At 40.1% G+C, this 14,299-nt stretch overlaps 2 protein-coding genes across 4 annotated transcripts in view; one reads left to right on the plus strand and one right to left on the minus strand.

Annotated features, from left to right (window-relative positions):
- gstcd (glutathione S-transferase, C-terminal domain containing) overlaps positions 1-10,132 on the minus strand; it is a 32,042-nt gene extending 21,910 nt beyond the window's left edge. Inside the window, exons 1-4 of one of the 2 annotated variants that reach the window (XM_077604996.1) lie at positions 10,014-10,117; positions 9,546-9,909; positions 7,300-7,725; positions 4,376-4,639 (exon numbers count right to left, since the gene is read on the minus strand). In XM_077604996.1, coding sequence (XP_077461122.1) covers positions 4,376-4,639; positions 7,300-7,725; positions 9,546-9,909; positions 10,014-10,084 — 1,125 coding nt within the window. In that variant the 5' untranslated portion in view covers positions 10,085-10,117. Of the gene's footprint in view, positions 1-4,375; positions 4,640-7,299; positions 7,726-9,545 lie in introns of both variants that reach the window. The other variant, XM_077604997.1, reaches the window with a different exon arrangement.
- Positions 10,133-10,136: 4 nt separating this feature from the next.
- On the plus strand, positions 10,137-14,292 carry ints12 (integrator complex subunit 12). Of its 2 annotated transcripts, XM_077604999.1 has the most exons (8): positions 10,137-10,477; positions 10,847-11,010; positions 11,134-11,277; positions 12,004-12,182; positions 12,293-12,452; positions 12,549-12,695; positions 13,214-13,396; positions 13,484-14,292. In XM_077604999.1, the coding sequence occupies exons 2-8, from the start codon at positions 10,855-10,857 to the stop codon at positions 13,787-13,789; spliced, it is 1,275 nt and encodes a 424-aa protein (XP_077461125.1). In that variant the 5' UTR covers positions 10,137-10,477; positions 10,847-10,854; the 3' UTR covers positions 13,790-14,292. The 2 variants fall into 2 exon arrangements, with proteins under 2 accessions (XP_077461125.1, XP_077461124.1); XM_077604998.1 differs by having other exon boundaries at positions 10,138-10,477; positions 13,214-14,292.
- Positions 14,293-14,299: the final 7 nt, after the last annotated feature.

The raw sequence follows: 14,299 nt of genomic DNA on the forward strand, positions 1-14,299 counted from the left end.
ACAACGGTCAAGTATTGGCTCACTGTATGTGAGGGGGATTCAACCACAGAGCACTCATGCTGCCCAAAAAATGCTCAAGGTTATTGGTTTTATGATTTTCATATAAAGCCACCCTAGTCATTTATTTCTATCCCTTTACACCTTGGGATGGCTATTCAGCAAAAAAGCACACAATTTTCCCCAAATTGCCCCCCAAAAAACCAATAGGTCTGAATATGTGGGAGTATGAGATGATAGAAGCAGATATTGAAAGGAATGCATTGATGAGCCAATGAAAAAGATGTACTTTACATATATAGTGTATGTAATGTATAATGTTTGCCATATTAATAGTGAATCAGGCAATTACTGCGCCTTTTGCGATTCATCTTTTAGAAGGGGGTGACAGATTGAAAATAGCAAAGAATCATCATTATATATTTGTATTTGTGGACAAATCTGCCTCTGAAAATATTATAGCAATAGTCCAAAACCTATTTTTGAAGGCTGATTTTAGGCAGCACTGTTGTCATTTTTTGGTGTTTTGATTATTTATTATTATTTCCGCCATTATCAATGGTCTAAGAAATGTATTTTACTTAAGTCATTTAAACTACTGTATATTCTCGCATATTAGCCGCTTCCGCATATAAGCCGCTTCCGCATATAAGCCGTACCCTTAAAATTGCCTTAAAATCGTTTAATTTTACAATTTCTCTCATATAAGACGCCCCCTGATTGACACTTTTCGCCTCCATATTCATGGTTTTTATAGAGTACAAATGTGTTACTTTGAAGCAAAAAATCATCGCACGTGGTATTTCTTAGATAATAATCTAAGAAAATAAAAATAAATCGATTGCTGGATTGCACATTCCGAAAGGGTGTTGCCTGTACGTAGACAAATTCAAAAAGGAAGTCATGTGAGCAGTACAACCAGGAAGAGTGTTCGTAGCGGTCTAGGATGCCATCCCTAGGTAAGATGGCAGCATTTTTCTTCTGTTTATCTTTTCTCTATTTTGAAATAAATTACCGTATCGGTCGCATCGTCTTGCGTTATGGCGTTTCGTCTTTTTCACCTTGCAGTTTCGTGCAGGTCAAGTCTAATTTGTGCGCATATAAGCCGTACCTTCAATTCAGTCTTTTTTTTTTTTTCAAATACGGCTTATATGCGAGAAAATACGGTAAATGCTGTCTTTTTCATTGACTAATATACCGGAGTTGAACATCTTGGCATTGGGATACACTTGGAGAAAAGATTTAGTCTTTAAATCCCAAATAACTTCAATCATTACGTGATATAAAAGAGGGCCCAACATTTGAAGAATTGGCTTGCAGTTTTGTTTCCATTTGGATGCCTGCCTGGTGACTGCGTTTAGACTGGCGTGCAATAAATGAGGTGATTCAACATTAAACCTGAAACCAAAGGATCCTGGTTACTGTCCTGATTGCAGTTTTCTGAATTTCCTCAGGACTTGGATGTTGGCAATGTATGATCATATTTCAGTTCCATTGAAAATATAGTGCTTTTCTACCTTCGAGGTGCTCCCAGACACCGACCGTCTTCTTATTTCCCAAACACACACACGGCAGACATGACAACACAACAGCTGTAGACGTGACAGCGGCGGCACGGAATCGACGTCTTAATCCCTCTCGGCCAGGGTTTAGAATGGCGGCCATTGTTTGTCTGCGCGAGCTCGCATACCTCGCAGCGTGGATATGTGATTTCAATCTTCCATGTCGACAGTCCAATTAAATTTCATCCAAAAGGAAACAAACTCGAGCGCCCAATTTCGCCCCTCTTGTCACGCCACTTATATCAGGTTACGTGACATGAAGGGGAAAGGACAATGACTGATCTCCTCGATACATATTGTCCTTTGTGGGAAAAAATAGGGGACACTTTGGTTTGTCATCACGGTTTTTAATCTAAACGTGTTAGAATAGTCATTCGTTTCGGAGGAGGTTAATAATAACTTGTTTTTTTGTAGACTTATTAACAATCAAAGACTGTATTGCGAGGTTTGTTGGATTTGGATTGTGGGATTTGGGTGTCATTTATTTAAATTGGATTTTTTTCTTTATTGCGTAAATACGAGAACTTATTGAACTTGATTACGGTATTTTCACGACTATAAGGCGCACATAAAAGTCTTAAATTTTCTCCAAAATAGACAGGCCGCCTTATAATCCAGTGCGCCTTATAATCCAGTGCGCTTTATATATGGACCAATACTAAAATTGTTATCACGATAAAATGAAATAAATCAGTCGATAGGGTACACCATCCTCTACAGCTCTCACAACTACGGCAAGCAGCCCCCCACCCTACTATTTTCCCTGTAGAAAAAGTACTGCGCAGTGACTGCTGGGATATGTAGTTCTTTTGTCAATACACCCAATGGATTATGGCCTGTATACATCGACATCAACACAGCTTTACGAAGCATGGAAAGCAGCGTAGGAAAAGTTACGCTAGCTACTAGCTAGCTATTATTTGTGAATGGATTGTGGCCGCCTGGACGAACGTATAAAACTCAGCGTTTTCGATAACTCATTTGGACAATTGTTCAATTCGGACACAGAAAATGAGGATTTTGATGGATTTGTGGGTGATGATGACGTGAGTACATTGTCAAATGGCTAAATAAAGTACAACCGAACTCAGTTTTGCTTCTGTTGCCTTTTTAAAAACGTGTTTTTAGTGTGTGGGTGTAGCGTGTATGTTTAAGCTGGTGTATGTTTTGCCATGCCTGGCTGGGTCTATAAAAACGGTGCGTCCTTTGTGTGTTTAAAATACATAAATAGCACTCGTTATTGACACTGCGGCTAAAGATACGATGCGCCGTATAGTCGTGAAAATACGGTAACTCATTTACCACAACTCACGTTTATGTCTAAAATCCAAAATAACAGTTAGCAACTAACTGGCTAGCTCGAGAATGTCAATCAAAACTTTACCATTGTCCTCATAAATTTTGATGGCCCATAAAAAGTATAAGGAAGACCATAAAACTTTGAAATTGCTATAAAAGAAATGGTTATGTCTTACCTTAAAATAGTGTGCCACTCAACACTAAACAATGAATATTTATTTTTTATAATAGCTTAATTATGCTCATTTCGATATTGTCTTCTGGTGGACATGGGAAGCAAGTGTGACAACCCATCCGTGTGACGACTAACCCCATTCTCCCCCAACATAAAGTGGAACACATTTTTTTCCTAGTGGAACAAAGTGCGGAGTGTGCAAAAATTACAAATGTGTGTGCTGATTGTTTTAATCTATAATGCAAGGTGTTTTTTTTATCTGGCCTAATAAAAAGAATAATAATAATCTTCATATCGTCGTAAAGTCGGCCCATAAAAAAAGACCTTTTGAAATGTTAATTTGATGAGTGAAGAGTCGTGTAGAGCGCTGCCAGAGGGAGGAAACATTTTACAATTAAAAGAAGGTCTGCCAGGAGCCAAAACAGATTAGACATTCATTCTGGAAGGAAAAAAAAATGGAGTCGTAAAATGACTACGTCGGTAAAAATTAAAACTAAATGAAATGTGTTGTAATGAGCAGCCATGTGTAGAATTTAACTTAAGAACCGAGAAACATAGTTCATGACATTTAAAAACCAACTACCGTGTTTTCTCGCATATAAGGCGCCTCTGCGTATAAGCCGTACCCTTAAAATTGCCTTAAAATCGTTGAATTTGACAATTTCTCTCGTATAAGCCGCCCGCCGATTCACAATTTTCACCTCCATATTCATGGTTTTAATAGGGAGTACAAATGTGTTACTTTGAAGGATACTCTATAAATCGATTACTGGATTGCACATCCCGAAAGGGTGTTGCCTGCACGTAGACAAATTCAAAAAGGAAGTCATGTGAGCAATACAACCAGGAAGTCTGTCTGTAGCGGTCTAGTTTGTCATCCTTAGGTGAGATGGCGGCGCCCTGAGCGAGCAATGGCAGGTGAGTTTTTTCACGTTTCTTGAATTTCATTCATAGACATCAAAATTAATTTTGTTAAGCATTTTATCTATTTTTTTCAGTTTGGAAACAAATGACTGTATCGGCCGCATTGTCTTGCGTTATGGCGTTTTGTCCTTGTCAACTTGCAGTTTCGTGCATGTCAAGTCTAATTTGTGCGCATATAAGCCGTACCCTTGATCGATATGCAAGAAAATATGGTATTTGTTTGGAAACTCGAGTTTAATCAACTCAACTCTATCAGGAAGTTGCAGATAGCTATGAATACTGTGCGGAAGTAAGTTTACTGTCTAATTTATGCGCATATAAGCCGTACCCTCAATTCAGTCATCATTTTTTTAGCGACAAATACGGCTAATATACGCGAGAAAACATGGTAGTCTGCCTCATGTTTTTAGATACTTACTTTAAGCTTGGTGATAGTCGGCCGAGGTCCGCCGACAAAAGGGAGCTGTGTGCTGGTCTCCTCTTCCTGCTCCAGTTGACCCGCTGGGCTGGTTTCAACCGATGTTTCATCCGGGATGGGCGGAAGCTTTCCGGGGCCGATAAGCTTGATCCCGCAGCTTTCGGCGGCCCGTAACACGCCGGGCACCTGCTGAACACGGGCGTACCAGCCCAGCAGGTGGGGTAGGCATTGCAGACGGTTGGCAGCGTGAAAATCAATGGAAGACTGGGAAAGAAAGCAGTAGGGGGGTGGTTACTCATCAGGCATCAGATTCAAACCCTCACATAACCCCTTCTTCACACAGCCTCCCTGGGGGTCAAATCAAAACATGCCCTGCAGTGATTTAAGAATAAAGAGCCAAAAAGGGACACGGTGTCACAGCAATTACAAGGTGAAAGCGCAAAGCTCAGTGGTACAGCAAGGGGGCGGCGCGTAAAGAATCGGCTGTGTCTACTTTGCGTCGGCGACTGTCAAGAGGAGACACGCTAGGTTGAGTGTGAAACTGGAAACCGCTAGAGCGAGGCTGGCTTGTAAGAGGCTCATCGTGGGAGCTCGGGTTTGTTCCTAACGGAGAGACGGCTGGAGGGTGAAATAGATGTCGTGGCTGTCTGACGGCATTCGCAGAAACAATAACATTTGGAGTCCATACTTTCGCTTCGCCGATAAATCAGAGAAATGTCCTGTAAAATGACATTTTTATGAATACTGAGCCTGTCTATCCAAAGTTGGATTTAAAAAAAGACCATTGGAGGACTATATTCAGGAATGAACCCTTTAAAAGGGGATTTTTAAATGGCACATTATATTTTTGGGACCTTGTGAAGAGCCCTATTTTGGAAATGTTTGTGTTGGTGGTCTTTTAACTTTGTTATTATTTTTAGTTATTATTTTTTGGTGGGGACACAGCAGGGTACCAAATATGGATAGAGGATAACATTATTATTTTGTATCTTCTATTTTAGTGGGCAGATGATGAATGAGGTTTTTACCCTATCAACAGCTGTCTTTCTTCATTTTAAGCCAATAAAAACTTTGCTTATCCAACCCATATACTAAAAAATAAGCCTTTGCACATGCTTTTATTTGGGGATATCTTCAAAAAAAAATCCTAAATCATGAAACATAGGTCAACTGTTGTTTTTTTTCTGCTGGTAAATACAGTACCCATAAAAAAGCCTATTAACACTTATACTAAAATTACTTAATAATAATTAAGGATAATTGACTTAACCATTTTTTTCTAGTAAGTCTGAATATCCCCCAAAATGCAGTATGATTATTATTCTGAATATTGGCTGCATGTAATGTAGTCACTGTTGATGTGCATCAGGGGAAAAAATCCCATTTTACCATTTTTTTTGCGAGATTCACCACATTTTAGAGCACAGTGGGTGTCGCATCCTCTAGTCACCACAACACGATAATTAAAAAATAATGATACAATAAGCAGCAAGGGACCCTTTGCCACTTTACAGCAGAGTCTGGAATATAAAGTATTAATGGATTTCTACTTATGCTCCACAGGTCTGCAGGCACAATTCATGAAAAATATTATAAATGGAAAGAAAACTGTCTTTTTAGTCAATTGGATAACAACCAGCCCACTGCCAAGTTTTCTTGCTCATTATATGTGAACTAACAGGAGGCCATATTTTGGACACACATGGTAAATAATAAAATTGGTTCCTAATAGCCGTATTTTACGGACTATAATTTACCTTTTTTTTTTGCTTTGGTTGGACCTGTGACTAATACTCAAGGGTGACTTATATATACATATACATATATATGTATAAATATATATATATATATATATATATATATATATTTTTTTTTTATTTATTTTTTTTTTTTTTCTCTGAGTACAAACAACCTGTTTTTTTCTGTAGTTATCTGAAAAAGTGTTATGCTAACAGAGGGCTATTTAACCTGTTGTTCTCCATTTTACTATTGTTACATTGACGTATTTGTTTTTTGGTTTCTGATGAAATCAAAAAATGGTCCTCTCAAAAATGCAATTTATACTCCAGCGTGATTTATACACCAAAAAATACAGTAATATTTTTCCTCAGATGCCTTGGCCACGCCCACAAAAAATCTTGACTAGAACAAGGGTCTCTTGGTTCGCGGGCCGCTTTAACGTCAACTTGATTTCACGTGGGCCGGACCATTTTAGATATAATATTTAGATTTGTTTTTCATAAATGGATTAAAAGCACCGAATATTCAGTTTTTATAGATCTAAAACAATGTTTATTTTAGCTTTTTTAAATATTTTACAAAATGATTTTTGAACAAGAAACACGGAAAAAAATGATTAAAAAATACAATTATTGATTTAAAAGGGGTAAAATCAGGAAATTTAATATACATCTATACTCTTCATTTTAATTTGATCCTAAAACAGAAATTCGGCACTCATGATTTACTTTCCCGGCCCACACAAAATGATGCGGCAGACCAGATTTGGCCCCTGGGCCGCCACTTTGACACATGTGACCTAGAAGATGAAGTTAGAACCAGAATTAGCTTCAGGTCTGCTAGCATAGCAACCGGAACATGAATGATTCTGATATTAATATTATATTAGTATACAATTGTTGTTTTGTTTTTTTAGGCATGGCCACCATTTCAACGCCGACGTGGAATATTAACATCATCTAGTTGAGAAAGATTCTCACCAATACCAGAAAACATAACAATTAGGACATCTGGTGAAGGTGTTGGAATCATACACACACGCAAATCTAACAGTTGGTTTTCAATAATGAATTATGTTTAAAAAAACGCTGTTGCACACCATGTGGTCGCTTCAGCTGTCATATTAATGTCATTTGTGTTATGCATTGGCACAGACAGAATTTAATAATTAGCAGGTAACTCACCAGGTACTGATGAATGCACGGCAGCAGGACCACATCAGTCAAGGTAAAGTACAGACCCTCCGCGAACAAATGGTCCAGCGCAGGGAGATCGCTGGTTTTAACTTTTCTAATCTCACAGCTCTCCCCGGTGGTCGGTGTCGGGGCTGCGGAAACAGAGAGCTTTGCCAGAGCGGCCTTGAGTTCGAATCCGTCACCCGGGTCGGAATGCACTCTCTCTTGAGCCGACGTCGCATTTTTTTGAAGCTGCTTGAGCTTCTGCCTTCGGATTTTGTCGTCATTGTGGACCTTGACGGGCTCGCCTAGCCTTTGCTCCAAGGTGAGGATGGCACGAGGCGGTGGGTGATGCTCATGACCGCCGGGGTCTCGGAGGTGTTCTTCCACAGCGGATGGGATGTCGATCTCGCATAGTCGGGTCCATTTGCTCACCTGAGAGAATGGCCAAAACAGAAAAATGTGATGCTTGGTGACTATTTCATGGAAAAGTGTCAGTATTTCGAGAGTTATTTCGCTTTTTTCACTCTTGCATTACCACTGACAGCCATACACGTGCAAATCATTTTGATAGATGTATTATTAATACACTTTAATCAAACAGGGAGACATCTTTAACATACACTGGCTACAACTTGCAAGGAAAATCACTCCCAACTCGCCTTCGTTCAAGAGGATTCTGAAAAACGGCATCCTCTGTCCATTTAGTCGCGCCACACTCAAAACATTTAATGTAATCTGATTCAAACAATTGAATAAGCTAACCGAATAACACCATTAAGGTCAAAAAACAACTGCCACAACAATCTCATATTAGATCGAAACCAAAAACACCTGCGTAAGAATTTGCAGAATAAGCATAATAATTTCTTTATAAGGTAAACAGAGCAACCATATTTTTAAACAATAATGCGATTATCGCCATCTGCTGTAATCCAAGTCAAAGCAATTTAAGAGTCCCTTGTAGATCTTCATTGCCAACTCAGATCAACAGTCTCGGCCTGGAACAAGGTGTCCTGTTCAGTCAATAGTCCTGAAAACAATTAACTGGCCTCGAAGCAGCTGTGGGGGAAAGTGTCCTCGTGCTTACTTGGTCCCAACATAAAGCACAAATTAATTTATAGCTTCATTACCTATTAAAATGCTTAATGAATCATATAGTAACATCCCAGAATAAACCCAACACATTTGAACAAAAACATTCTGTTAAGAACACCAATTTGTCTTTGTGTAATTATTTAACTCGTTGTTGTGGAATACTGTTGTGGAAATGACCACCCAACAATTAGACCAGGGGTGCGCCAACTTTTTTGGTCCGATATCAACTTTTCAAGGAGTTAACCTTCCATGATCTACCTTTTTTTTCGGCAGTGGCTCCTTAACCGGTAACCGGTCAAATAGTCCCAGGGTCTATTCAGCCGGTAACCGGTCAAATAGCCTATATGGCCCCATATGGCTATTTAGCCGGTAAAAATTCTGTGTGGGGTAAATAGTAAGAAACTACGGCTACGGAGCCACTGCCTAAATAATAGTCGTTAAATCCCTATTCACCTAATGTTAAAATCTATCAATTGGCAATGACACATCAAATTTCAATAAGATTGGTTGAATGGTTTAGAAAATCCCCTATTCACTCAATGTTAAATGATAGGTTACCGGCTAAATAGCCCCTGGGACTATTTAACCGGTTACCGGCTAAGGAGCCACTGCCTTTTTTTACCTACCTCACATTAGATTAGAGTCTAATCTAATGCGATGGAAAGAGCCATAAACAATTCATATTTTTTAAATGTTAATCCTTGAGAGCCATGCTCCAAATTTAAAAGTCAACATACATAAAATTGTGTGCTTTTTTTAGACACTTTACCACTTTTAAAGTACAAAAAGTCTCTGAATTATTTTGACAACATTGTTACATTGTTGCTAATCAATGAGTATCAATGAGAAAATCCATGCAAAAGAGTGTAATAAAAAAAAAATGATTATAAGGCGCTGGGGTAGTGTCAATGCCATAATACCAATGTAACGCTCCTATTCCTGCGCTTTCTCACCAGCAGTTTCCATAGTTTACCTCACATTAGTGGAGAGCCATATGTGGCTCCCGAGCCATAGGTTCCCTACCCCTGGATTAGACTATCTAATCTACCGGTAGATCGCGATCTACGTACTGTCACCCCTGATTTAGACTATAAATGTTATATAGTGTTATTACTTACCTATGTTGTGTATCTAGATGCTGTCATGGGGTTACTAACCTCAGCACAGGCTTTGAGGCAAGTTTTCTTGAAGCCCAGCAAAGCCTGAACGTCGTTCCTGGAGGGATCGGCTTCGATGGTCCTGTTGATGATGTGCCTCAGAACCACGGCCAGTCCAGCCCGGCAAAGCGTCCCGGTCTCGTCTAGCACGGCAGGCAGGCGGCAGCCTCGCACCAGCAGGGGAACACTCTCCACCTGGACGATCTTCAGGTCCAGGAATTCTGGCAGCTCACCTCGAAGCTTCCGAGAGGTGTCGGGATCACAGGAGACCAGGTGGACTTCCAAAGACTTGCACTTGCAGTAGGACAAGAGGAATAAAGCGATGGAGGAGTGCAACGGGAGACGAGGTGAACCATCTTGACAACTAACTTCCAGGAAAAGAGAGGCATTTCGCTGCTTAAGGGGCAACATCGAGACTATGCGCACACAAATTATTATTTAAAAAAATGATGTCGGCTAAAATATTACCCTATAACACATTTACTCATCAGTAATACCAGGGTGGAATTCTTGAAAATCCACGTTGTTGATATAAACATCCGCACGTGTGCATTTCTTCTTCGGTCTCTGTTTTCGTAACTATCCTATTGTTACAGCGCCCTCTATAGTACAAACAGGTTGATCTACAAATAACCACATTTACAGGAAGACCATACTACACATTTAATCTTAAATGATGTATCTTTAAAATTAATATTTATTGCCCAGTGCATTTATAATTAATATTTTTAAGAGTTTTATTTTATTTGATCCCATAAACAACGTTAAACGATCCGGCGTTCCATCCTCGTTCGCATGTCGGACATGTTTGAGTGTGCCACCGGCAAAGTATTGAAGGAAGATCCCACCAGAATACCGAAAGAATAGTTTAAACGTTGATTTATTGCCACTCTGGTGTTCACGACGCGTTTCGACATTGGAGTTGACGTCAGGTATTATTAATCAATTCTAAAATGTACATCCAAGCCTGTTTATCTATGCTAGCGAAGCTTCGCTATAGCTGGGTAGCTAAAGCTTTGAATTCAACAGCCTATTCTTTTTAACGCAACAAAAAGACTACAATGACAATTTGTTCAAAGCTCATTGGTGTTTATTGGTGGTGATAAACGTCCCATCCATTGGGCGATTACACGATTATTCAGTCAAAATGGATTGGACGTCTATCGACGTCAATGGCACTGAAACATCATTTTTCAATGCTAGTTGTCAAATTAGAATGGGCTGGAGGTCTATCCTTATGAATGGTTGAATTTATGTAAGGGAAGCAATTTTGATAACATGGAATTTCTGTGTTTTTTCAGTGTAAATCATGGCGGCACCTGTCAGTCTGGAGCTAGATCCCATCTTCCTGAAGGGTCTGAGTTATCTGCATTCCAAGAGCAAAGATTCTGCAGAGAAGCTCAAAGCGCTACTTGACGAATCCCTTTCCAGAGGGAGCGACACGTCTTATCGCTTGGTACAAAAAGTATGTCAACATCGGGAATCCTTTTCTTCCCACTGTCATTTGGCCAGTTGTTTTTAGAACATACATTTTCCTTGGAAAGGTTCTGAAGCAGCTAGTTGACATTTTTGACTTGTGGATCTTCAGGATCTGGAGGTGAAGGGCTCTGTGTCCAAACTCAGCTTCAGCAAACAGGACTCCAAGTCCTCAAGTTCCTCATCCTCCATCTTAAGCAGTAAATCCAGCTCTGAAAAGAGCAAGAAAGACACCGACAGAAGACCTTCTGAGAAGGTATGCTCACGTTATGCTCACTTTTTTTTTTGAATACAATACCTAAATGTTATACAGAAATACAAAAAATAGATGCTAAAAGTGCCTTAATTTGATCTAGGGAAATCCTACATTTCCAAACTTAGTGTATATTTGTAGTTGTTTTTATTTTGATCCTTTATGTCACCAGCAATTGATTGGCAATTCATCCAAAATTCACTAAAGCCACTTTCAATAAGGTCACATGCTAGCTTAGCGAAGGTTTACTTTACAACACAGGTGTCAAAGTGGCGGCCCGGGGTCCAAATCTGGCCCGCCGCATCATTTTGTGTGGCCCGGGAAAGTAAATCATGAGTGCCGACTTTCTGTTTTAGGATCAAATTAAAATGAAGAGTATAGATGTATATTACATTTCCTGATTTTCCCCCTTTTAAATCAATAATTGTAATTTTTTAATCCATTTTTTCTGTGTTTTTAGTTCAAAAATAATTTAGTAAAATCTAAAAAATATACAAAAAAAGGTAAAATAAATATTGTTTTAGATCTATAAAAAATAGAATATTCAGGGATTTTAATCCAGTTCTTTTAATCCATTAATAAAAAAATTCTAAATATTATATCTACCCACGTGAAGTCAAGTTGACATTAAAGCGGCCCGCGAACCAACCCGAGTCTGACACCCTTGCTTTACAATAACCACCTTTGGATCCTAATCATCATCATCATAATCATGATCATCAATGACAGATTAGAGTTGAGTTGGGGGACGTCGACCCTCCCAAAAAACTACGTTTGGAGAAACAGGATCGCTCTTCGCCAGTTACCGTGCAAACGAGTAAAGACCTCCTACCCAATATCAACGACTACGACGAGACAAATGCAGATGTCTTTGCCATGGAGATGGGCCTGGCTTGCGTGGTTTGTAGGTACGTGCCATGCTTTGTATTTTAAAATAAACCCAATATATTGTGTGGATATTTGGATAAATCCATATTTTGAATTATATGGGATTATTTTGTTTTTTTAAACACCACAGACAAATGACAGTGAGCATGGGAAACCAGTTAGTGGAGTGCCAGGAGTGCCATAACTTGTACCACCAGGACTGCCACAAGCCCCAAGTGACGGACAAAGAGGTCAATGACCCGAGGCTGGTGTGGTATTGCGCTCGCTGTACAAGACAAATGAAACGAATGGTAAGAAACGTTCATTTGAATACAGTTTTGTATCAGTCTTATCACAGCAAGCAATTCTTGTTTGTTTCATTTGGTAATTATGTTTGTTTGCGTTAGGCACAAAAGCCTCCGCAGAAGCCCTCGCCGGCCTCCGCCTCGTCAGCACCGGTTGTGATTAAAGACACTTTGGTGAAAAAGACGGAATTTAAAACCAAACTAGATACCACAAGCACCTTCCAGGCCTTCAAACGAACAGAAGTGAAGGTATGTATCAAAGTTCACTCTGAATCTAGATTAGATTAGATAACTATTTAGCCCGTATTCAGGAAATTTCACTTCTAGTTTCCATTGCTTGTGCGGTTCTTACAATCGACTTTATAAAAGTAGTCTTCAGATCAATAAATATTCTTCCAACACAAAGCTCCTCCTCCACTTCAAGATTTTGTACTCAAAAATTCCAACACATCAACAAGGGCTGGCTCTAGAGGTGACTGTGTAGTTCCCTTGAAAAAGAGTGCTAAATTAGCCAAAGCACCTTCTCTATCACATACCTGGAATTCAATCCCAATTAGCATACGTGAACTCCCGTCTCTGAACCTCTCGGCCAATCAACGTAAAGTCTGGCTATAAGACGAACAAATTTGCGGCCGCAACACTGTCTAAAACTGTGCTATGTGTGTCTAGTATATGTCAATGTTTAACTTCAACCTACACAAGGGACTAAAGATAGAAATCAAACTCAAAATCAGAGCCATAAACATATTATTTTCAATCATTTCCAGACTTCCACAACGTCTGCCAATCCCACCAGCAGCAACTCCGCAACATCAGGCAGCGGTTTAACGGGCTGGGCCGCGTTTGGCGCAAAGACCAGTCCGTCTCTTAACATCACTTCCAAACTGGGTTCTTCCGCGGGATCCAGCGGGAGCAACAAAGCCATGACGACTCCACCCGGCCAGAAACCGGTAGGTCTCTCCAGTCTCGCTGGAACCAAATCCGGACTCGGCGCCGCAAAGATCCCTGGGAGTGGCAACGGAAATGGTGCCCCTCAGGTTACCTTGAAACCGCCGCCCTTGACTCTGGGCAAGCAGCCGCTCAACCGTTCGTCAAGCGGTGAAAGCCAAGGAAAAAGTTCCGCCTCGTCGTCCGGCGGGGCCTCACCGGGAAGCTCATCGGCCAGTCCGGGGAGTAGCGGGACTAGCGGAAGTAATAATGGGGGAAATAACGGAAACAACGGGAATGGCTCTAAGGTGCTACCGGGGGATAAAGCGCCAACGTCTCAAGAATCCCAGCTTCACGCCATGAAACGGTTGCAGCTAGTGAAGAAAAAAGCAGCGCAGAAAAAGCTGAAGAAATAAGCCCTAGGGTCACCTCCTGGTACAGTTTGGTCGGGTACTAAAACCAAAACGGTGAAGGGTACCAAATAGCCAGTGCATACCAAACCACTGTTTCCGATCTAATTAGTCGATAAGTCACAGAAGATACGTCTCTTTCGTGCGGTAATGGTGATGGATTGTTTTTAAAGTCCTTGTCCTTTCTCCGTTTGTCGCACCGTTTTGATTGGATACATTTATTCGTCTACTAACTAGTGGAAAGACAAGCCAGATAAGAATTTACCGATGGAAACCGTAATGCCGCGAGCTGAATTTTGCAGAAGTGAATAGAACGTTTCAGTTTTTGGAAAGAAAAGACTAGATTTCGTCTGTGATCTTATTATGTCGTTGAGACGATACGTTCTCTTACTTGAATTTTTGTGTAAATGCTGCCGGTGTATTGTGCCTCAATCTACACCGATAAATCTAGCCGAGATAAAGTGTCAGTTGTGTCAAATGTCATTAAAATTCTACCTTATGAACAACAAGTTAGAT

The sequence above is a fragment of the Stigmatopora argus genome, chromosome 7 (assembly GCF_051989625.1).
Source record: "Stigmatopora argus isolate UIUO_Sarg chromosome 7, RoL_Sarg_1.0, whole genome shotgun sequence".
NCBI lineage: Eukaryota > Metazoa > Chordata > Actinopteri > Syngnathiformes > Syngnathidae > Stigmatopora > Stigmatopora argus.

What these genes read in the sequence shown, in the direction of transcription:
- ints12 (XM_077604998.1), top strand. Translation starts at nt 10,855, where the DNA reads ATGGCGGCACCTGTCAGTCTGGAGCTAGATCCCATCTTCCTGAAGGGT. An exon ending in CTTATCGCTTGGTACAAAAA is followed by an intron (nt 11,011 to 11,133) that starts GTATGTCAACAT and finishes GTGGATCTTCAG; the next exon opens with GATCTGGAGGTGAAGGGCTC. An exon ending in CAAGACAAATGAAACGAATG is followed by an intron (nt 12,453 to 12,548) that starts GTAAGAAACGTT and finishes TGTTTGCGTTAG; the next exon opens with GCACAAAAGCCTCCGCAGAA.